Here is a 25,947-nt window from a genome sequence, read left to right on the forward strand (position 1 = left end):
AAAAAAAATGATGTCGATCTGCTGTACGGTAGGTTACAAGTGGGTCATCACTGTATAATGGATGGTACTAAATAATATCATTGTATACGAAAAACGATTGTGAGCGGGGACGATTTGTCAGTGTGGATAATTTATATTTTGTTTATACCTATTGTTGTTACTTATTATTAATACGGTAGGTAGCCGATAAGTTGAATAAGTTGGATAAGTAGTGATAAGTTGGATTAATATTATAAAATTACAATTTACAACAAACTAACTAAAATCGTTATTCTTTGTTATTTAATATGTACATTTGTCAAATTTCAACATAAAATAACTATAAAAAAACAGTGTTTTTATATTTTTGAGATTTTTTGGTTACAGAATAACCTACATACATAGTGTGGTTCCATAGTGGAACCTTGTTTTACATTTTTAATCCTCAAATACAGAAGTTGAATAATTTATAAATTTTAATAACTTTATAAATGCTTATAAAAAAATCATGTCTATGTATTTTTAATATTTTTTAACTACTATACAGTAAAAATATATCAGAAGCCTTGTATTGATTTTTCACGCATTTTGAACCAACAAATACAATTTTATTAACATTTATAGAAAAGAAAACATTGTAGACTAGAAATGTCCGTAAGCAGCTCAAAACGAGTCGAAATATTGTGATCATGTATAGGAATGATAAAATAAACATATGGTATAAATTTCAAGTATCTACGATTATTCGTTCTTGAATTACAGCAAAATAAAAAAATCACCACATCAGAAATCGAGTGAATATACAATCTTGTAAAAATTTAAACTTCAAACGTTCATAAAAATTTAATTTGACTTTCAGGTAGACATTTTATTTTGTTGATTAAAGTAGATAACTTATGAGGAATATTGAATTACATTTTCAAACTTTTTTACCCAACAAATAAAATTGTATTGACATTTATAGAAAAAAAAATTTTAAAAATTGGAAACTGAAAATGTCTGTATAAACAGTTCAAAACAAATCAAAATATTTTGAATATTTGATTGTGTATAGAAAATGCCAATATAAATAACCATAGAAAATGTCATGTAGTCTTACAATAAAAACTAAAATCGATTATGTCAAAAACCGATTTTGCGTAAAAATTCCCGTTTTTCCTTAATTTTGATGTTGTTTTTTCCGGCGTTTTTGAAAACTATTTGGAATTTTTTGACCATCAAAGTACCAACTAGATTTATGTTTCTATTAGAAAAGATACTGTTGAAAAAAATCTAATATTTTTACTGTCCTAAAAAGTAATAACAGACACGAAAAAAATTTTAAATTAAAAAAAAAAACACATATTATTGTAAAATCAATACATTCGCTCCACTCAGCATCTAAAATAAATTCCATAAATAAATAAAACATATAAGAAGGTAAATGTAATTAAAATAATATCTTGGATGAGTATTAACAATTATACTACAGTTAAATGATAAATTTAAATGACCCAACAAATAAAACATTCGAATAAAATAAAATTACAAAAAACATAAACACACGTTTACAATATATACAAATCTAATAAAAGATAATAATAAAAACATAAATGGATATATAAATGGTAATGTGTATAACTTGTACTTATTTTATAATTTCAAGTTCCTAGACTTTTACTAACTTCTGTATGTATTAGTAACAGAAAGTTAACAAAGGTCTTAATATACAATATACAATTGGCTAAAAACAATTCTCCTAAATTATTTTTCTCAAAATTGATTTTTATATAATTTAAATAATTAACATAGGTAGCTTATATTGAATAATAATATGCAAAAATAATACTACATTCCACTGCACGAAAAACTAATCAATTGATTGAATCTGCACAAAAAAATTTTAAATATTATTCAGTTACACTTAAAAATATTTATGAAATAACGATAAAAACTATTTTCTCTTCTAACACTCAATAATGATTTTATTAAATATATGTATCCATCAAAAGACACATGAAACGTTGATCTAATCAATCATTCTTGGCGGTATAGCATTTTGTAAAATATTTCACAATTTATTATTAATTTTTTTTTTTTTTTTATTGGGTAACCCGCGGCAACATAGGCCATTGGGTGTGGGGGAGGGCATTGTAGGTTTTTAAATTGGGTAGGTTGGTACACGTGTGTGTTGTGTTTTGGCAGAATTTCTAATGGGGCACCCGTAGGTTTCTGCCATGCCCCGGGTGGGGGGATGGCGGCACTTCTTCTCCGGACACTGTGACTTGCCCGAAGAAAAATGCCGCCCGCGGCCGAGGTATCGAACTCGGCCACTCCGTCCCCCTTTATTATTAATTATTCGTTAGACATTACTTAAATTGTAAAATTGAAAAATACTAAAGTTCTTATTAAATAAACTAAAATCCTAAAATCACTCTCGTCAGCTAGGTTCTTTAAATTATAATTCAAAGATTTTTATTTTAAAGTAAATTATTTAATAAATATAAAATATAATACATGCATCGTTTTTATAAATAAAAATATTCTCTTCTTCTTTTTATTATTATCCTCCTTCTTCTACGCCCTTTTCTCACCAAAAATATTGAATCGGCCATCCTTGGCTTACACCTCCACAGGGCTCTATTCCCAACCACTCTTTTACAAACACCACCTATTTGCATATCTTTACCTATTCTGTTTATCCACTTCTTCTTCGGTCTTTCTCTCTTTCATTCTACATTTCCACAGTTAATCTCAACGGCATCCTCTATTGTCACACAAAATACCTGACACTTCTCTCCACTTCATCCAACCACATATAATTCAGACTTCATTTATATTTTCCTCCGTGTACTTTCATTGCTTTTTCCAACTTGTTCCAACTTTTCTCTTGTTCATTATCCTTCCGGTACACCACCACTGTAAGCCATCTATGCTGTGTTGATAAATTTTTTCTAGGAATTATTTTACAATATTAATTGCACCTATTTAACTCTATCGTCTTCACATAAAACAATCAATTTGAGACAAAAATCATTCTACATGTGAAGCTTATACGCCTACATCATTTAACAACTTACTCTTCGGAATTAATTTTAAAATAATTATTACTCAATCGCTTTCCCTTGTAACCCCAACCCCCTTTCTTTTCATCTACATGTACATTGTACACTAACTACCTACTCAATTCGACATACTAGTCTTACCCGAGTAATATATCTTATACAACTTCCCAATTTCCTTTGATTTCTCTTCCTTCTACTTAGTTTTCTGTACACAACAATAATATTCACCCTTCTTCTATCCAATACTATAACATACTCTAACAGTCTAACATAATTTATATAAACTTAAGCCCCCCCTAAAAATTAGAAAATAGGCAATATTATACTTAAGTATAGATTACATAATTGTGTATTGATAATTTTTTTTATTATTATTCAGTACCTATAAAAAATTACTATTTATAATAGGTACTTAATGGTTTATTAAATGTGAACACTATATATGATATTCATTTTTTTAAGATAACATGCCGCGATTACCGACCAATACACGATGTCACAATATACAATTTCAAATAATATTATATTTTAATTGTGTTTATATAATTATTGTACATTTGTAATTTGTACCTATTGTATCATTCTATCAATACAATAAATATTATATAGGGGAAACCTGGGTAAGATGTAAATTGGGACAATTTCATTTTGTCCATACTTGTATTTTGTAATAATAAATACTTTTCTGGTATTTTTATCTCAAATATCCCTCATTAAATATTCTTTCTACCCTATTTTAAACACATTCAACAAAAAGTGTAATAGATTAATAAAATAAAATAAAATATATTGTTGTTTTTTTTCTTAAAATATTGATTTTTAATTTTACAGGCTAATTTATTTAGTCATTGTTTTGCTGGTGATTCGACTAATTTTAATTAACTCAACATTTATTTTAAACATTATTATTATTATTAATTATAAATAGTATAGGTCGTTACCATTATTATACGCGTTACGGCAGAGGCCATGGTAACCCGGAAAAATCAACAGGTCCACCTAGTCCGGCATCGGCTTCCAAGAGACTCATAATGACAGCCATAGCGGCTTCGTCGTTAGTTCCCAAATTAGATAACTGTTGTGGGGACGATGTCATTATTTCACCGAGCATGTTCTCCGAGTCATCTGGAATCAAAAGTATGTGGATTTTACTAAAATTCGAAAGTGGAGTGCGGTTAAAGTTTGAATACTATTGGTATTGGTCGAGTTCAACAGATTCACGCTGTCCTGAATCGCGGTGTACGACGAATCTGTATCGCCACTGCCACCGTCGCCACCACTACTCGACAACGTGCCTGGTTCGTTGAGCATCGCCAGCGGTGAACTCAGAAACTGTAAACGGTCATTGTTGGACTCCTGGAAACAGTGGACACTTATAAAAATGTTATAATTAATAAAAAAAACTCTCTCACATACGACGTACTACGCCTAAGTGCCTAACTTTTATTGAACAAGTTTTATTATTTTCTACATTTTGTGTCTTCGGAAATTTCAAGTCTGAAATACGCCGTCTGGCTACTGGTTTGTTTAAATTGTAATAATTAGATTAATCCCTTTATTATACTTAAAATGCCAATTATTAAAATATACATATAACATCGGTGTTTCCGAGTATATTTTAAATTACAACAAAATATAAATAGTACATTTGTGAATATTGAGAGTAACTATTATTTGTATAATGTATTCTATATTTAGTGTGAATCAGTGACGTAGACATGATTTCTGAAAGGGGGGATCAAAAAAGAGAATGACATAACTAAATGGAGAGGAAATTGGAAAATCCCCCACCCTCTCAAAACTTTTTACTTAAATAGTAAAATATTTAGCAATAAGGAATATAATATATATAAATAAGGAATATAAATAAAGAATTGAATATAATTTGAATTGATTCAAAATTCATATCAAACACAATATGGAAGATTATCCACGTCCTCCCTTGTATACGCCACTGGTGTGAATAAACATTTTAAGCAATGTTAAATTCTTTCACATGTAATCCAACCTTTTCATATTAAATATTTAATGTAAATGTATGATTATGTACGTAATTAGAATTAAACTGCTGCACAGTTTTGAAGTTCTAACTGTTTGTCGTTTAAGTAAATTTAATTGTAGGTATCGTCTTAAATGTCTAGTACTGCAAAAAACAATTTGGTTTCAGTCTAATAACTCAAGCGTAATTCCACAAACCTAAAATCGCCATAACTTCATATTTAAGTCCCTCCCTCAAATAATATTGCATTATTATTTTTGTTGAATACAAATAATTACAAAAAGGTATAAAACTATTTTTAAACTTCGATGAATACTAACTTTTTCTATTGTATCCTTTAGAGAGTTTGGAGGAGAACTGTCGGTATCACACATTGCCTTTTTTACATCTAAAGTCGTATCAACAATGTGTCTTCCGATTTTATTTGCTTCTATATGTGAAGTAATCAAGTTTTGTATTTCTCTATTACCTAGCTGCTGTTGGTTTTTCGACAATTGCTGATCTGTAAAACCATCATAGTTGTTTTGAGATTGTCCTTGTGAAGAACATTCTGATTTGTTGCTGCTATCAGGTTTGAAATCTGTCCTAAAAATACAAAATCAGCGTTAAATTTAAAATCAACATTAAATTTATATTAACAGTTGATACCTAGTCAAAATGTTATTAGCAACAATAAATTCTATATCTTTGGTCCAAGGATTTCGAAAACTTTTCCACGAACTCCGTAAGCTTACAAATGTTTTGTTTTTAGCCCGGAATTTATAAATCTATAGTAAATAAATATTTTTTTAATTTTTGAAATTCAAAACCTTAGAAATTAACTTTTGCATGCATTTACCTCAGTATCTTTTGGCTTACACTCTTGCAGTGTTGCTTTATGGACATCTACAAGTCTAGCAATATCATCTTGATGAAAGTATTCATACATGCTAGTACCTAATAATTCTTGAGGTAAAAAACCAACAATATATGTCACCCTGTAACAGTATCGAGTGCTTAAGCATACAATAAAAGTTGACCATAGTTAATTATGCACGGTTTACCTTTGATCCACGGACAGAAATTTTCCATCAATTGTGTGTTTTGAGGTAAAACATGGTGGTTTTACTATGTCCGATAAAAGTGAAGAAGAAGCCAAATTGTTAATAATTCTACCAACGGCTACCAGACACGATGTATTGTTTGGAGATCCAGAATCCCCTCCAACACCATTACCATCATTATCTTCGTCTAATCCCAAACTCTTCCCAGATACATCCTCACATTCATTTATCTGTGTCCAGGGTTTTAAGTAACCAGTACACTGGATTACATTATATCGTCTATCTAAAGATAAAGACACTATTGTTCAAAAGTATCTAATTAGGTACACTTTGTTAAAAAAAACTGGTATTTTCAATAATCAAATCATAATTTTGTTATTAATTCAAACTATGGTACCGATCCTTATTACTATTTTACCTACTATTGAATACACAGTGATAAAATATATAACGTATTTTTATACCTGATTGAGTGTACTTTGATCCTGTAGTCGTGTCTGCTTCTTCTTTTATATCATATACTTTACACTTCATTCGACAAAAGAATGATCTCCTAGCTCCACTACACATTTTTGACAATGTATTCATCATTTCAGCACGGACCGGTAACATTGCTGTTGCAAAAATAATTACCGCCTGTTATGCCTATAATATTTATATTAACATCAAATAAAATAACAGCATTTAAACTTACTATTTGCATTGATATATTTATCTCTAGGGCCAAAGTCTGAACAGGAAAGTTGTTCCTTTACTTTAGCTACATCTTTAGGATGGATATAATCGAAAACATTATTTCCAACCAAGTCCTCCTGTATTATACAACAGTTAATATTAAAGTTATATGACATTTTTAACTGTTTCATATTTAAAATTGCATACTTACCGGCATATAATTCAGAACCTGAGTCACGGATTTCGATATATAAAGTATCTTCCCATGATCACAACTTACAGCGAGAACAAAACCTTCAGCGGCCTGAAATATATTGGTATTGAAATGTTTTAACTTAAGTATTAAACTATAGACGGTACGGTCTACACTCTACCCACGTTGTACAAATTTAGCACTATTGGAAGTAATTAAAAAAAAAAATTATTTCCAATGTTTTAAAAAAAAATATTATTTGGAAAATATTAGTAAAACTATTAATATTTTTTTTTATATAGTTTTGATCAGAGGTGGACAGGTCCTGTGCCTACTATCCTGTAGGATAATCATACAAATGTGCCGACTTAAGGTTGATGTAAATACTAGACTGGGGCAAATTCCCCAGTTTCCCCCCTACCTCAAATTACGCCACTGAGTACCTATAACTTATATACTAAACTAATATTTTTAAGTAGGTACCTATATAAATAAAACTAATATTTAAATTATAACCTTAAATTATAACTCGTATTATAACAACTTATAAGGAATCTGGAACCTTGTATTAAATTGTTAAGCTGTATGGCCCACCGACAAAATTATTTTATCAATATTTATAGAAAAAAATTTCAAATGTCTATAAATAGTTCAAAAAGAGAAATAATATTTTAAACATTATACCATGTACATTTAGTGATATTTTCAAGTATCTATGGTTACTTGTTTTTGAATTACAACAAAATAAGAAAATCGTCCCATTAGAAATCAATAGTTAACGGTTGAATGTCCAATGTCGTAAAAATGTGATATATAAGAACGCTCATAAGAAAATATTGTGACTTCCGTCGAACTATTTTTATTTGTAAAGGTAGAAAAACTTATGGGGAATCTTGTAGGTATATTACAGGAGATAGCGATTAAAACGAGACTATTTTCAGTAACCACCGGACAAAAATCGTCCCGTTTGAATATTTTTGGGGAACAAATGGTCATCCTAAAACTTCTAATAAGTAAACTTACGTGTGTGATTAAAGTTTTCAAATCTTGATCAGATAAAAATGAAGGCTTATAATGACCTTCGGTGTATGAATTAACTGTGCTTCGAATTGTCTTCATATGTTGCACGGCCATCCTGAGTACAGACAGTTTATCTAACTTTCGTGGCATAGTATGACACATTGGTATCATACTAGCTAGCTCGGTAATATAAGAGTTCATCTTATCTCTTCTACGTTTCTCAATCTCACTGTGATTATGTCTACAATGAAGAAATATATATGCAAATTAACTGTTCATTTATAAACTAATGTACTTAAATCATATGTTGTCAATATACTCTATAAATTAACATTACCTACTTATTGTATAAGCTAATTCTAATTTTTTAGCATAAGCAATATTTTTTGAAATGAACATATTATATTTATTTGTATTTACAGTTTGTAGACTTCACAATACAATACGATATGTGATCACTGAAAAAATTAAAACAAATTGACAAAATATACTGAAAGACAGAAGAGTAGTGAATTTTATAATACGAATATACTTCTATAAAATAATGATGTGAAAGACGTGATAACTGATAGGTGATCTTTAAATTCCAATGTAATGATGACTGTGCGTCTGTGCCACAAACATATTTAGACAAAATCAAAAAAGCACCGATCATTGTAAAACAGATAGTCTACCTACTTGAAAATTCTTATTTAAAATGTAATTCGCATAACTTTATGAAAGAAAAATCCCAGGCATAATATTTTTAAGTGAAATTTACACATTACTTTTTGTTATTGTCATTTCGAACAGACCTTGAATCATCATTGTTGTCATCATCAAAATCGCTACCACTATATAAACATAAAAAAACAAAAACAAATAACTTTGTATCAATAATTTAAAAAAAAATGTATTAATTAAAATCAAAATTTACTTTAGTTTAAATAGTAGGTACCTTAGATTTGTAGAAAAATATAATTAATACACTAATAATGTTCCGATAACCAAAACGTTTCTTTTTAATTACTTTTCTTATTTTTTTAAGCATAGTAAGTACTTAGATTAATGTTTACAATCACTAAATATAAATCCCATAGGTACTTAAAAATTAAATCTGTTCTTCACATTAATTAAATTTGAAATAAATATAATTGTTTTAAAAATTATTTTAGATTAAATCAAATTTTTATAATAATTTATCAAAAAAATATACGTCTTTTGTAGGTACAATTTCCAATTAATAAAACAATATTATTAAAAAATGTTATCAATTATTTTATTTTAAATGAACGAATTTCGAATAATATAATTATTTTTAAGCCAATTCTTCAATTTGGATAACCTAGTTTATTTTAACTGATCTAGTGATATGTATCAATATAATATATTGTAATGCATAACACAAATTAAAAGTTCTTACTTAATAATGATGATATTAATTTTATACCATTAATTTTTATTCAAATTAATAACTACGCAGTATCAACAAATCAGTAGTTTATATATCAGTAACCACAGTAAATGTATACAAATAAGCTCATTGCTCACGTATACAATGTGCCTATGAAAGCAGGTTGGTATAATAAGTACCACTTGTATTTGAAATATATACAACTATTTTATTTTATAATTATTTATGAAACTAATTCGCGTAACACAAATAGTATAAATTTACATTTTTTTAAATTCATGTTTAGTTTAAATACTGGTTTTATAACATTTAATGAAACAAATCCAATAAATTTAAAATTTAATGACGTTTTCAACGATTTAAAATTTTTTTAACAATTAAATATTAATGAAATATTGTATAGTTACAGAATAATGGATTAATTAAAGTTTAAAATCACATTAAAAGTTATATAATATGTTAATACTTTATATATGAACATTGAAAGATCATTTTGTCTTTTAAGGGGGTGAATATTTATATACATTATCAGTACTTACTGTGTAGATGCTTTCCTTTTGTTTTTGTAATGTTCATCTCCACTCAAATCCATACTTAGGTCTGCCGTAGATGAAGCCAGTCGGGTACTGTTTTGCATGTTGTATGAACTTCTAAAAATGTTATATTATTTTTCTTTTTAAATTATTTACAAAACATTGATTTTTAGTGATATTTAACTACTTACTCCTTAATATTTTCAGATACAGGTTGTAAATCATAATAAACAAGCTGTTCCATGGGACTGTCATGACTCAGGTTATCGAAATTCATTAAATCACTATGATCGTGTAACAGATTATTACAATAAGAAGCAAAATCCGAATTTCTAGCCATTTTATGACTAGTTAAATTTTGTCAGTAACTAAGGTTTTACGAAATAAGTGCAACGTACAACTGACACTTGTAAGTATCAGATCCAATAGTCCTAAAGATTCTCTTATGCGAGATATTCTAGGGGGTGGTTTTGCGCGACGTGATCGAGCCTTACCATTGGCCGACGACAAGCGTTTACGTCATTTGTTAGCACGATTTCAACTGTACATATATATATACCAGAAACCAATGAAGGAAAAAATATTAGGAACCATTTGAATAATGTTGTAGATTGTAATCTATGCGATGCATTAAAACAGTCACTCAGCTATAATATTCTATACGGTCTATTATAGTAAGGCATATTACAATAATTATGATAAACTTATGAACAATTATTGCTGTATAATGTTTTATTTTATTTGTACTTTGAAAGTTTTAAATTCTTTAAAATACTTGGTGTTAACAATTATGAAAATATGATTTTTCCAAAATATATTTTTATCCAACTTTCAAATTAAGAATTAATTTATATTTATAAATGTTCAAACATTTTTGTATAAAAAATTATAAGTGTACATTTTTTATAAATGCATAATATTATTATAAGTACATATTTTTAATAATACAATTAGGTTTCGTAAAAAATTAGGTAAATTGACAAATATATCAAATACAAATAAAATAAATATACATATTAATATTAAATATTAGAAATGGTTCTTAATAGAAATAAAGCGCTCGAATAAAACTTTATTTTTATGCTTACAATCTACCTATATCTATACAAGGATGTAATATTACATAACTCAATATTATATTTATGTTTAAACAATTGATCGTACCGTGAATAATGTCTTTTTCTCGGCTTCATTTTAGATCCTTTCCTGAAATATTATACAAAATTAATATTATTTATTTGTTATTGTTTCATGTAAATGATACATTGATACTTGAAATTGAGGTAACAGTGTAACACCTTTATAAGTTTTTGTAAAATTCGAATATTAAATCCGTTTTTAACTTGCCCTAGAGGAAATTAATAATGTCCACCCTTTTTGTCTGAACCAGAGATTGCTGCCCTTCTATTGTTACGCACACGGAGGGAAAAATACAAAACCTTAACAGTATATACGTCACTGACATAATATTTGTTTTTAAATATTCAGACGTAACGGATATCTACTTAACCAAATAATTATAATGTACAGCGGGAGGTATACCTGTCAAATGCATCCTGGAAACATATTTTCTTACATAGAATTACAAAAAATGTATTACTATACTATTTAATAAATAATCAACGATCTCTATACATGCAATTTTATAGATATTTATTCTCCAATAAATATATTATTGAATATTCACCCTTCACAAATTATAATGTATTAAATTAAATATAACAGCACATATTAAATTAGTAAATTCAATCGAAAGAGAAAGTATTTCTTATAAAATATTAATTCATCATTAGTAGAACCGCTCAACTACAGTAATTTTATTATTTATTTGATACAATAATATGCAACAGTTAGTAAGTTGATGCATGTAAATACGTATAAATTATTACTATCATACCTATTGACTATTATTAGAGTTGTAAGTATCGAAACAATGATGAATTTGGTATAATAAAAATGAAATAAGGAAGGTATACTATAGGTATATATGTAAAAAAAAAAAATTCAAATTTTCATATTTTGTATTTTTATACGAAAGTAATTTTAATCACGAACATCAACTGTCATACTATTTAATAATTACATTGTAGTTATTACAATATTGTTTTTACGAGTATGTTTTGTAGTATTATGTTTCTTCAGGAACTATTACTGCTTATATTTTGCAATCCATTACTTAACTACCTGTTGGCTATTATGATTATCAATAAATGCTAATTTAGGTAGGTACTCCAATACATAACTATACGTCCAGACAATATTACTTCACTGCCTACCTGTCTATACTTTAAAACGTTAACAGTTATTTGAATACTGAATAGAAATATCTATGCCAATGTGGTACGCACTATCCTACGACATATAGTTAACAGTATAAGTTATTTATCCAGGTATGTTTTAAATATACAGAACGCAGGTATATAAAATGAATTTTACTCAAAATAAAAACGAACGGGATTCGTAGGTAAATTACAATTCGTTGAAAGTCGTGGTTTCTGGTAAGATAATATGACATTTATTTAGACATAATAACAAATATAATAATATGATAATAGGTACGATATTATGGACCTGTACAGTTTAATATACCTATTAATACAACATCGATCAGGGCGATAATAGAAAATATTAATATTATGCAACCACCACCCAGGCTCGGATTGGTCCTGCAAACTACCGAGTACCGGGAAAATATCAGTTGAACAAAATCTATACAAAAACGTAATTATGTAATGATATGGATTATAACTACATTATGTAAGTAGCTAAATATAAATAAAAGCTATATCACGGAATAATTGTACACGAATACGCCATACACACACATTTAGAACAAAACCTGAGAGAGAAATATAAATTATAATACAATTTATAAATAGTTAGGTTAGGTAGATTATTTTAATATGTAATAAGTTTTACCGAATCTGTAATCAATTTTCTAGATTTAGTAAAAAAAAAATGTATATTATTTTGTTTAGCAAAGTGATCAGTGGAAAATAATTAGATCACAAATCTTTTTGCTATCTGCTTTGTCATAAATTTGAATTTAATCAATATACCTAATATTGAGACGTTTGATTTATTTTTCTTATTATTGAACCATTAAGTTACATTTTGAGATCAATATAATCTCACGTATCCGTTTTATATACATAATTTGTAACTTATATAAGTCATAACATCATATTACACTATTACAGTGCTTATGCTTATGCACGTTAATAGTTCCGTGAAAGTGGGATATTTTTTAAATTAATTAACTAATTAATCTTACACTAGTTACATGGCCATGTCAAGAAAACTTTTTTTTAAACATTTCATGGGAGCCGGGGGGGTTGACACGGAGGATTGTGATAGGGTGGGGAGGGGGCTCACCAAAAAACCCACCTTGTACACGTTCTCTGCATATAATGCATGCGTACATAGCTGCATATAATAATTTGGTAAGTACTCGTCCCTTTAACATATTATAATATAAATATATGTGTATTTATCTATTTATATATTATATTTTATGTAAATATTGGCATAGGTACTCGTAGTTGGACAGAAACGGGTAAATCATTTAGCACATAAAACAGGTGTGACAGAGTAGGTACTGTTTTTTTTTGTGTGTTAAAGGCCCTCCCACATTCCCGTCTTGGACGAATTAATAATATAACCCGAGTCCTGTACTGCACCTACACCACACTCGTATAGTATAGGTAAATATTATTATTTATTATGTGCAAAACGTTCACGAATATACGGGTAATAGATGTTATTAGGTGTTAATACGCACAATGATAAAAGTGTAATAGAATACATTAATGGCAACGAAAAAGCCGATCAAAAAGCATCCAAATCGGCCACCACTCAGTCACACTCCAATCCTATACATTATCACATATTCACATATTCACATATTATGTGGACAAAAAGAAACAATTACATCAAGTTCTTAATCTAAGATTGAAAAAAACCAAAAAAACAAAACTATGTTCAATAAAAGGCAGCATTCAAACCCAGTAAAACCCAGCTCTAAAAAAGAAAGACGAAATTATTATAAATCTCCTTCGAATGGGGCACAATTTCTCAACACATTAAAATAATACACCCACAATGGCCATATGCTATTCATGTGGATTGGGGAGTTTATCTTATGATTAATCATATTATAATAACAGAATGTCGAAAATATGAGTATATGGTTATGAGACTCAAACACCGCATAGGTACCTGATACCACAATAGGGGAAGCAGCAGTACAACCAGATCTACTATCAATACTACTATCAATTATAATATAAACATTAGACAACATCAACAAACAAAGTAAAACAAAATTACACAACTTAATTTAAGTTAAGCATAAATTGTAAATAATATAGAATATAATGTATTAATAAGGTAATAATGTTTTAATAGCATTGATATATTATTGTTCCAAAACAGGTAACGAACATTGTTATTATTTTTTCTTGTAAAAGAAACCTTTGAAACCTGAAATTGTTAAAACATAATATTGCATGACACCTCGGTCCACAAGTAGGATAGATCGGACTCTTAGACCCTTAACCAATATAACAAGAACTAGGCCTATAACGTGGTCATTGCCATTTTTGAAACAACGACTAACGTTTTGTCATTTTATATGAAACTTTAAAAAATGTCAAGTCACGGCTGTTTAAGTGTTTTAATATTTCAACCTCAAATAAATAAATTTCATAAGGAAATACAAATCATACAAAAATACTTAGTATTAATTATTTTTATTTTGAATTAATATATTCAATTTAAGGGGTTCTGAGGATGTTGATGGACCCCCCCCCCCCCCCAAATACCTTCGGGCCATTGGCCCTATACATGAATAGTGAATAGTGATCCCGGAAACCCGGAACAGAGCTCAAGTTAAAACGTTAATATTGATATTATTTTTGGCTACTACCAAACTACTCTGTGTTCCTACTCTTATGGTTGTGTGTATATTAGGTACATGCGAATAAATGACGCTACTCACCAATTTATAATTATATAAGTATATTATATATTATATTATACATCAACAATAATAGGTATAAACGTCCGTTATCGGCTTCTGCGGCGACGTATCGAGCAACGCGAGAAAAACGTCGGCGGGGCAGCGGCTGTTAGAAATCGTATTTATGTTTTAATTTTTTGTTCTAGACCAAAACTTAATAGATACATTATAGTCCAATATTATAACATCTAAATAAACGGTGGACGATCACGTTTCTGCCGGCCTGGCATACTTATTATGGTAATATTACTATCGTTTCGCGTGGCGCGTACACGCAATCGGCCTATGTACACACAAAACATTATACACACTCGAATATTGTGTACGACGACGGCGAGAAGTCTTCTCCAAACACTCGCTCACTTATCTAAATGATTTTTCGTCCGCGCGCCGTGTACCGCTGTCGTCGACTTGCTCATCACAATAACACAATAATATAATATTACATTATTAATGGGTATGTATCATATACATATATATTATTGTGTACTGTTATCGGAGAGTAATAATTATTATACCGACGATCAGCCTTATCGAGTTTGTTCAAATTCGTGTTTTTATTGTGCATACATATTATATTAATATTTAATACACATTATAAGATGTGTATAATAATGAATAATAATAACGCGCAAGAGTTTCTAATAACTATAATAATAAACAACTTGATAAATGATGATTCTCCTGCTTTAACGGCATAGATAACAATTAAATAACTTAATAAGTAATAACATCGTAATTAGGTACGATACATCGATATTATAATTATAATTAAGTACCTAGGTCCTAGGTATATACTGTATTAGGTACTTACCAATATATTGTGGTGCATTATCCCTACATAATTTGTTTTACATATATTACCTAGTAAATATGTATACGAGTAGGTAGGTATATGTAAGTTTTATTTTTACAATAATATTAGGCGTGTAATGGAGAGATTTATACACAAAAATCGCTCGAAAAGTTGGAGTTGAAGAACCTACGCCAAATGGTAATACTTTTTTAAGAACGGGGACTACATTACAATATAAATATAAATATTCTACAACACGGTGTAGCCGTATGGGCACGACTAACCAAGCAGTATAACATAATATAATATAGTAATGTATATGCCACATACATAGGTCGACTGCAATACCGTACGCAAGTAACCGTATTATATTTGTTTTACCGAACTTATAAAGCAGCCGAATAAGTTTTTAAATGATATTCGTTGTAAATATAGTATATTATACCTATGATATTGCATTATGAATATGTGTGCAGAGTACCCGACGAGGGACCTGTAGGTACTCTGTGAAACACCCACAAGTGTTCTCAAAAACTAAAATGTTATCTAAAAAGTAAAAATAAATACTATTTTATATAGAATAAAGTTAGGTAATAAAACTAAAATGTATGCAAATCAAACTATATAGGTACTATAACTATAGTTTATAAGTTAGGATAAAATACAATATTAATACTTTATCGTCGCCTTATTTGTTTGTATTGTTAAAATTTAACTTGATATATATGTACAATAATATTACTTCAACAACTGTAATATAAAATCATATTTGATAGATAAAAAAAAATTGGAAAATTGGTAAATACTAATAAACTTTTTTTATCCTAAATATTCAAGTAATTGCATTAATCAGATTTTCATTTCCATTTTTTTTTAACCTGATAGTTTTTAATGTTTTCGGTTTATTTAATACATTTATAACCTAAGGAATATTAAAAACATATTATTATGAGAAAATAAAAATGCAATGAACTATAGCTTTGTAGAATACGCTAAATGAAAAGAAGGATTTACTGTGGAACAATAGTAACTCGGAAAAATTTACCTCGAAGAATGAAGCTAAAGCCTATTAAAGATTGGTATAGGATAAAATAATTGTAAATTGATTATACATCTTGTATAGTTGTATATAAGCCATAAGGTACAAGGTACATAATAATAATTATTCATTAATCTATATTGTATTCATTAGTATACGTATTATATTTTATATTATGTAGAGGACATACGTTTATATATTATATACATAATATTATTTTATATATTTTAATAAAAATAAGTACCCCCTCCTCCATAACCAAATCTAAGTACGCCACTGTAAGTATAGTATATAATTGCGTATTTCCATTGATTATAACTATTAGTATAGTAAATGATCTCACGTATAATAAATATATAAATATAATATTATATAGGTACAGGCCCCATGCCGATCTAGTGATCTATAAACCTACATAGGTAAATAATTATCGTTATTATTAAGACGATGTTTTTAACGTTCAAACGTTATTACTTATTACCTACTTGTTACGTTAATTATGCTCCCGAAGTTCAAAGTTCACGCGATTTTTGCTATTTCGTCGCAATTATCTGGAGGGCGGAGGCAATAAATCGCCGTATTTCTCTCGGTTGATAAATAATAACTTGGATGGCATGCGATGGTCCGTCGACGTGTGTCGCGATTCGTGAACTCGTGTGCACATATTAGTATTAATAGTATTAAAATGAAATATAATAATATTAGAGTGCACGATCTCAGATTGTCTTATCAATTATTGTAATACGTTTTCATTTCACCGTTCACGTCCGTCCAGGCACGACTGATCTGCACGGTCGTCAGTCACTGCGAGCACTTATCAAGAGATATCATAATATTATGCGTAACTCTACTTGAATACTTTTCTACACATGCTTACTATAAACATAAAAATATAAAACTTTATGAACGGGATTTCAATGAACTTTGCATTTATTTCTAGTGAGAGCTATAGTAAGTATTCGATGCTCCGTGTTCGTTGCGTCAAAAATCTGTTTCGTGTCTTATTGAATATAATAATAATATACCAAATTTTATTTTGCAATTTGGCAATTTTTGTTTTTTAATGGCTTTTTTCATTGTTATATGATTTTAAATTATTTTTATATGTAAATTTAAATTTAAAAAAATTGTTTCACGACTAATAGAATTGCATATATGTATTCTATTATAAAAATATTATAACTAATAAAATATAAAAGCCACTGATTACATTATTGATTTGTTGTATTACTTTTTTAAATTTCTATTGAGATCGAGAGAATCATTTTAATGTGTTGGTATGGTACCTACAATGAAATTGAAACTAATTTAATTGTTATTATTTTTGTGATTCAAAATAATCGTTAATACCATAATATAACGATTAGTAATCGTTATTCGTTATAATTATATTGATTTACCCATTGATTAACATTTTAGTACCTAATAACCCATTTACCCATACGTTAAAATATGTCAAATTTCGATAATCTGCCTAATTGAACTTAGCGATCTCAATTTATTTTCAGTAGTAAACTCCTTACTCCGGGAGCCTCAAACCAATACTCGAAGAGCCGCAAATCACAAATAAAATGCACCATGAACAAAGTGGTCTTACTTTTACATAATATATAGGTAGTTTATAATAAACCGTGAAGAGTGCAATAGTTGTGCAAAAATGGTTTTTAAACTGTAGCACCGGCGGCGCTCGACGTATTATCCTTATTGCCACAGATTTTATTTCCCAATTCAATTACAGCTATCTGCGATAATTACTGCAGTGACAATACTTACCTACCGGCTTACGGTTAAAACTTATAACGCGACTCGCCTATACTCAACGTATATATAATCATTACTCATAGGCCGTTATATAGCCATCGTCTATTGTGTAGATACGCGATAAAAAAAAATATATGGGAAGGCCCTGTTTTGGGGATAGATCCAAAATCAGACGATATAATATTATAAATAATATGGTATACACACACACGGTGACAAAGAGATGATCCGATGCAAGTCCGCGTGCACATTATTTCCACAATGTTGCATGTGGTATCCGACTGGTGTGTGTGCAATGTCACGGCACTGCCGTCCGTTTTATATTGGAGACAACCTGCAGCTAAATCCACTGCGTCCGTCATTAATCGTTATAATTGTTGCGTAGGTAGTAAGTATGTTATACCTATATTGAAAATTGTAATGTGTATAGCCATGGTGAGTTGCGTATCGTATAATAATAATAATTGAGATCGACTGATCGCAACGAAATAATTGGACAGACGGCAGTTGCGTATACATATAACGCGAGACTTTATGTACTATATTTTATATTATTATTTATTATCAAGTTTTTTCCGAGCATCATTTCGATTTCCTGCATTTTTCCCCTCTTCCTGATCCGTTTTCTTTCCATAATAATTACGTGATTTTTATCGACATAATAACACTATATATATTTAGTATTTACTATACAGTATACACCATATAGTGTGTATTATATTATATAACAAATAAAAATATAACTATTTAAGCGCTGAGTGGACTGAAAATTATAGTTTAAGCCATCCATATGATATTACTTTGTACTTACATTAAACAGGACATCTCACTGTCTCGCCGTGTTTATCCCCGTCGACCGTCGGAAACTTTATTTCTAATTAATTTTTTTGAAATGCATACAAATTTCTTCCCGACTAAATACGATTCGACTCCCTAAATCTTATCGTTAACAAAAATATAGGGTCTAGTACTAGTTGCCTCCCAATGGACGAGTAATAAATGTATAAGTGGTTTTTAAAATCTTAAAACGATTGAAAAATTGTATAAATATTTTTAATTTTCATTAAATTACCAAATGTTTTTTTTTATTGACTACCTATAATTATATTATATTAATTAATATACTCTACTGCAATATTAATTTTTTATAACACATCACATTACGACGTACAACGTTCGTCTATTTAATATTCAATAAGTACTTAATTCAATGATGGAAGCCGGGAGGCAACCGGTAAACAATTACGAACTACCCGTGGTAACTAGTGTATATTAACGAGACGACAAGACGTCATTTAAAGGCCCTGTGCACAAATCGACATGTAGCTAGTATATCATATAGTTAGATATCACTTTGACGGACTCGTGAGGCAAAAATAAAAGGGAAGCACGCGCGATGGCAACGGCCAACGACCTACGAAACACAGCAGGTATATACTATATTATATTATAGTAATAAGCGCCTCGTCGACGTCGTTCGGTGGTCAGGTGGAAAAATAACGAGCGCTAATTTCCCAGTATATAGTATATGCGGGACTTGTTTCGCGTTTTGTCACAGGAAAAAAAATAAAAACAATTACCTTACACTAGGTGTATAAATAATTGTCCCCGTAATGATATAATGATATATAATAATATTGTGAGTATCGTAATTACTAATTATAGCAAACACGTCGGCCGCGAGAAGCCCTAGCTGTAGCTGGATACAATATTCCTGCAACACCGCTGCAATACTATTATAACCTGTGATATTAATATTATTTGTGAGAAATTAATTGCAAAAATGGCCGACGCTCTTTATATTACATATTATTGTATTGTACATAAGCAGTTACAGATGTATAATAATATAGTGTTACTACAACGACGACGGTTATTGTTCCGACTCATTACTGATTATTAATTAACGTTTAACAAAACAAAGCATTATCGCAAGTGCGACCGCGGCGTGTAACATAATATAGCCGTCAAAGCAATAACAATACACCGTGTAAATATATACGCACACTATTGGAGATGAAGAGGGCGGTTAGTATAATATAATATTATATAACAAAAATTGTTTTTGAATACGATTTGATTCCGATGCACCGCAAAGGTTTCGTAAAAAAAAGAGTTACAAGCCCGAAAGCCATCGAAATTGAAATCGTTTATACAATAATATAATATTATTATTATTTATAGTGGACCAATGGGGGTAGGTAGGTAGGTACTTCAGACGAATATGACGTATTGTTTTATAACTTATAAATTAAAACCGAAGCTGGTTCCGGTGGTGGTGATCCCCATTTACCACCAAACTTCGCTAAGCATGCTCACCTGTCACCTGCACCTACCGGACCGTACCAGGCGCAGACTGGCTGCGATGCTACAGCATCCCTTGCCCTAAAATATATTTGCCTAATATTATTTACTATATATTTAAAGACTCAAGACACCTAATGAACAGCAGATCATTACCAACTTACGATTATTATATAGTAATCTATAATATTGTACAGTTTTGATTAATTAATTAATTAATTAATTTTGAAAGTTTGTTGTAACTTAGTACTTATATTTACGTTTTTAACGTACATTCAATTTTAAATGTTTTTTTAAAACAAAATAGAATATATTAATATTTTATAAATAATCTACATGTTTTAAATTTTTCCCAACAGTTTTTGTTATTTGCCCTTTAAACTGTGTAGCATCCCGTGCCCTATTTTACCAGTCCGCGCCTGGACCGTACACATTATGTCCGAACTCTTAAACAATGAACCGTATAAAGTAACCGTTTACCATCCAAATTCTAATTTTTGGGATTTTTAGATTCTGAGCGGAGCTCTTTGAATGTATTAGTTTTACAATAATGTCTGTTTTTCTTTGTGTATATGCCATGTGTAACTGGTATACACGTCTTATATAGTTGAAAAAATGCTTAGGTCTGTAATAACGTGAAAACAAAAGAATAAAAAAGTTTTATTCAAGTATGTTAAGTTTATATTAAAACCTGGATGATTCCCTCTATATTAAGTATTAAGTCCTAAAGAATGTTACCCGATACAAATATTAAAATCACGGTATTGCCTTCATCCAGGTGTTCGGACTGTTCGGGGGGGGGGGGGGGGGCTCTCGAGGTGGCTATATGACCTTATAATATGTTTGTATGTAATATATGTCTTACCTGACTCAAATCTGACTATGTCACTATATGATGTAGTAGGTTTCTGGATTAGGTGATTCAAAAAACGTACTCAAAATACGTGAATCGAAAAAGAAAACTCACTGATTACTGCTCGTAAAGAAGTCCTATTGTCACTAGTAGGATTCAGTATTAAAAAACGGGTTGTTGCTGAAGTGGTTGATGCGCATGCACTGTGGATGTCATGATACGATCACGCTGGCTAGATAGTGGTAGATAGGTTGCTTAAATAAAGGGTTCTGCTTTTCAAGGACTAACTTTGTATTGGTCATCAGATCCTTTTTTCGGTCACCCGTTCCTTCGGACGACGTGGACGAAGGCCATACGCTATTATGAATACTATAGTTGGACCCCAGATGCGTGACCACATTAGGTTAATAAATTACTATGTTATTACTTATTATCATTAACCGCCGAGAATCGACAAAATCGTTCTATGTTGTTTATTTATTTATTATGATTTTATATAATATTCAAGATGTGGTAAAAATAGTATAGGTACCTATAACCTATATTATTTTAAGTGTACACTGTAAGTACCCACTATAATTTTGACAATATGATGCATATTGAGAAATTATAATATTATATTATACATTTATACTGTACAAAATGTATTTAACATTAGATGTGAATTGATTCAGTAATAATAATGGTTGCATGTAAAGTTACTAAAGTTGAACGTTGTACCTAATGGCGCTGTATGATGCGGTGGAAGGATGTGGGTCATGACTTATGACCATTATAGTTGTCTACAGTAATTGTTGCATATTTTGTATCCACGAAGAAAGAAGTTTAGATTTTGATATGATTAAATTTATAAAATAATACATACTTACCTATCCATATTACTTAAGTGAAATTAGGTATTATTTTAGATTCTGAGCGAAGCGATGAATGTATTGATTTTACAATGATGTGTGTTTTTTTTTAATTTTTATTTTTGTGTCTGTCATCACCTTTTAGGACAGTAAAAGTGCTTGAATTTTCTTCAACAGTAACTTTTCTGATAGGAAAGTAAATATAGTTGGTACTTTGGGGGGTCAAAAGTAAAATTTCTTAGTAGTTTTCAAAAGCAACGTGAAAAACAAAAGAAAAATTAAGGAAAAACGGGAATTTTTACGCAAAATCTGTTTTAGAGAAAATCGATTTTGGTTTTTGGTGTAACTCTAAAACAAAGGACCGAAGGGACATGAAATTTTGACTGAATGTTTATATTAGCATTTTCTATACACCATAAAATGTTGAAAATATTTTGACTCTTTTTCAGCTGTTTGCGGACATTGTGAGTTTTCAATTTTTTTAGTTTTTTTTTCTATAAATATCAATAAAATTTTATTTGTTGGGTAAAAAAGCGTGAAAATTGAATATAAGGTCCTGATATATCGTTCTAATAGCAGTTGAAAAATATTAAAAATACATAGGCACAATTTTTTTTTATAAGCATTTAAAGTTCAAATTTTGACAACATTTATCAAATTTATAATTTATTAATTATTTTGTAGTTAAAAATGTATAAAATGTTTTACTTTTATGGCTAAGGATTGAAAATTTAAAACAAGGCTCCACGTAAATAGGTTATATATAAATTACTTTATTCACAATAATATCATCAAAATAATTGGTAATATCATAGGCTGACTGACCGTTTTCGCTCAGAATCGTTTTTCTTATACAATGATATTATATCATTGAATTCAAATTTAACACCATCCATTACAGTGACCCACTTGTAACCTACTGTACAGCAGAGCGACATCCACTTATCCACCTTTTTTAAATCTCATTTAATTTATTATAAGCTAAGGTTTTTTTTTATAGTAAAAAGTAGAATATTATACCTAATTATAAATAAGGTATTTAGTCGAAAATTAAATTTAACCCTGCCTCCCTTTCCTAACTTATGTGATAAACCAAATCAGCCACAGCAGGTGGTTTCTACCTAAGGTAATATTGCAATATAGACAATACCTACTAATTAGAGTGACGTTAAACCAAATTCACTTTCATATGTAGCCATGCAAGTATAGGTAAAGACAAGACGTATACTATAATAAAGAGTAGACCAGTGGTCTTCAACCTTTTTGAACTCACGATCCACTTTTTTAGGCCTACATTTTTCACGACACACGTAAGCTTTGTAGAAAAACAAAAAAAAAGCTAAAATTGCTCAACGCTTTGCATAGTAGGTACTACTACCTATTATAACTGAATAAATAAAAATTACATTTTAGTATAGGCAAAATATTTAATTATTATTAATTGAATATGTATAGAATTCACACGAAAAAATAAAATAAAATAAAAATACAACACAAACATTTTAATGTGATGTTTGTCCTTGAGTGTTTTCACATAATAAATTCCACCTGCTACGTAGAATCATACCAGTGTATCAAAAATACACTGTGATTTGATATCCATTATATTATTATAATATTATAGAATAGAATATAGATTATATGAACTGTATTTTTATTTATTTCATCTATTAGATATATATTTTTATTTTAAAAAGAAGACGTATCGCGACCCAATTTTAAAGCTTATGCGACCCAAAAATGGGTCGTGACCCACCGGTTAAAGACCACTGGAGTAGACTGCTATACTATACTATATATTATTATAAATTATGATATATTTTTCCCCGCCTCCTTTCCGGAACATTTTTAAAAACCCGAGGCAATATATTGTGGTAATATTTTTATTTTCATCTCATATGTAAATATGTTAAGTTATTATTATTATTGTTATTATAGCTTATAACGATTTTTATTAATTGTCAATAACGACGTAAGCAGAGTACCTAATCACTAAAGGGTGGACTTTAATGCACTAAAAAAGTTTAATATAATAATATGCTCCATAAAATATTGAAATATGCTTTATAATATGCCCTATACAACATAATTAAATGCTTATAAAGTCATAAATTAATTAATTAGTTACTAATTCTCAAAACTACCAAAAATCAAAATACATAATAATTCGATATACCAACTATACTATGAATATAGGATCAGAAACCGTGTACAATAGGCATATACGCATATAGCCCTGCACAGTTATTTAGAAAAAAATATAACCATGGTCTTAGGTATAGCCGTTATATTATTATATAGGACATAGGTACACACTACACATCATGTATAGGTATTGACGTTACATATAAAATATTATATAGGTACATATATATGTTACATAAACATAATTCTTCAATAATTCAAATAATATTAAGTAGGTAGTTATTTCAGATATATTTACATAAACATTACAAATCAAAAATTTGTAAATCAAATGCAAAGCTTACTTACCTAACATGACATGATAAAAGAACAAGATTCAATATTTCAGTAGGCTCATCAATGTATACACTATAGATAAGTAGATAACTAAATACATATACATTAATTCCACATTATAGTAATAGAATATAATATAATGTCAATTGTCGACTGTCGTATACATTTGTTGATTTAATCTAAAAGATATAAAAGAGTTATTGCGGTTCGGTATGTTTAAATGTCATTACGGAAATGTCTAGACGAAACGATCAAACCCGTAACACTACATAATAATTTACCATTTTATTAAAATTCATAGACAGCAAAATATGAATTCGAAAAAAAACCCAACATGGATCGTATGTTACGTAAAGTGTAATCTAATATTAGATACCTACCTTACACCTTGTTTTAAATAAATTGTTTACATATTTTTACATATTTATTTTTTATTTTCATTCACTGTTTCAAAAATCAGTCAGTAAAATTACTCCACATAATATGTAATAGACATTAGACACGAAAAATAAACCAATGTCAGGCGCATTATATTCGTGTACGGGCGGTGGTTGTTTGGGCGAGTGTAATATTTTTGACCAAGTATAATTAATAGTCCGTTTGGGCGAGTTAACTTGAGTGGTATAAATCCAAAACATACTATTGCTAAAATTGACAAAATCTAGTTAGATATCGAATCTTAAAAGGAAAAAAAATGGTAAATCGATTGGCGTCGTCGGAATAGATAAAAAAAAGTATTTCCTGGTCAAATCCGTCATTCAAAATTACTGGCTAGGTTAGGTTAGATCCAAAAGGAACCTTTTCGGCTTTTCCATACATAAAAATTATATTTAGATTATCAAAACGTTCTTTTTCCAGTTTTACGCCAAAACCTATACTATTGCCCATGTTAAAAGAATAGGCACCAATCATTAACCAATATATAATATAACCATACCAAGACGGACTATTTTTAGTGTTTAC

The 25,947-nt window shown here is 29.3% G+C and overlaps 1 protein-coding gene across 9 annotated transcripts; it reads right to left on the reverse strand.

The window, feature by feature from the left end:
• Positions 1-84: 84 nt before the first annotated feature.
• On the reverse strand, positions 85-17,524 carry LOC132939047 (protein cycle). 9 transcript variants are annotated; one of them, XM_061006044.1, is made up of 16 exons: positions 14,879-15,326; positions 11,044-11,085; positions 10,071-10,163; positions 9,886-9,996; positions 8,721-8,786; positions 7,957-8,194; positions 6,952-7,044; positions 6,760-6,877; positions 6,530-6,679; positions 6,066-6,348; positions 5,861-5,999; positions 5,671-5,789; positions 5,343-5,607; positions 4,214-4,379; positions 3,965-4,148; positions 85-1,846 (listed from the first exon to the last, which is right to left on the reverse strand). In XM_061006044.1, exons 2-15 carry the CDS (start codon positions 11,070-11,072, stop codon positions 3,979-3,981), a joined length of 2,040 nt encoding a protein of 679 aa, XP_060862027.1. In that variant the 5' UTR covers positions 11,073-11,085; positions 14,879-15,326; the 3' UTR covers positions 85-1,846; positions 3,965-3,978. The 9 variants fall into 9 exon arrangements, with proteins under 9 accessions (XP_060862027.1, XP_060862032.1, XP_060862030.1 ...); XM_061006049.1 differs by lacking the exons at positions 10,071-10,163; positions 14,879-15,326 and adding an exon at positions 17,220-17,524; XM_061006047.1 differs by lacking the exon at positions 10,071-10,163 and having other exon boundaries at positions 14,879-15,325.
• Between the last annotated feature and the right edge of the window lie 8,423 nt (positions 17,525-25,947).

Source organism: Metopolophium dirhodum, chromosome 2 (genome assembly GCF_019925205.1).
Source record: "Metopolophium dirhodum isolate CAU chromosome 2, ASM1992520v1, whole genome shotgun sequence".
NCBI lineage: Eukaryota > Metazoa > Arthropoda > Insecta > Hemiptera > Aphididae > Metopolophium > Metopolophium dirhodum.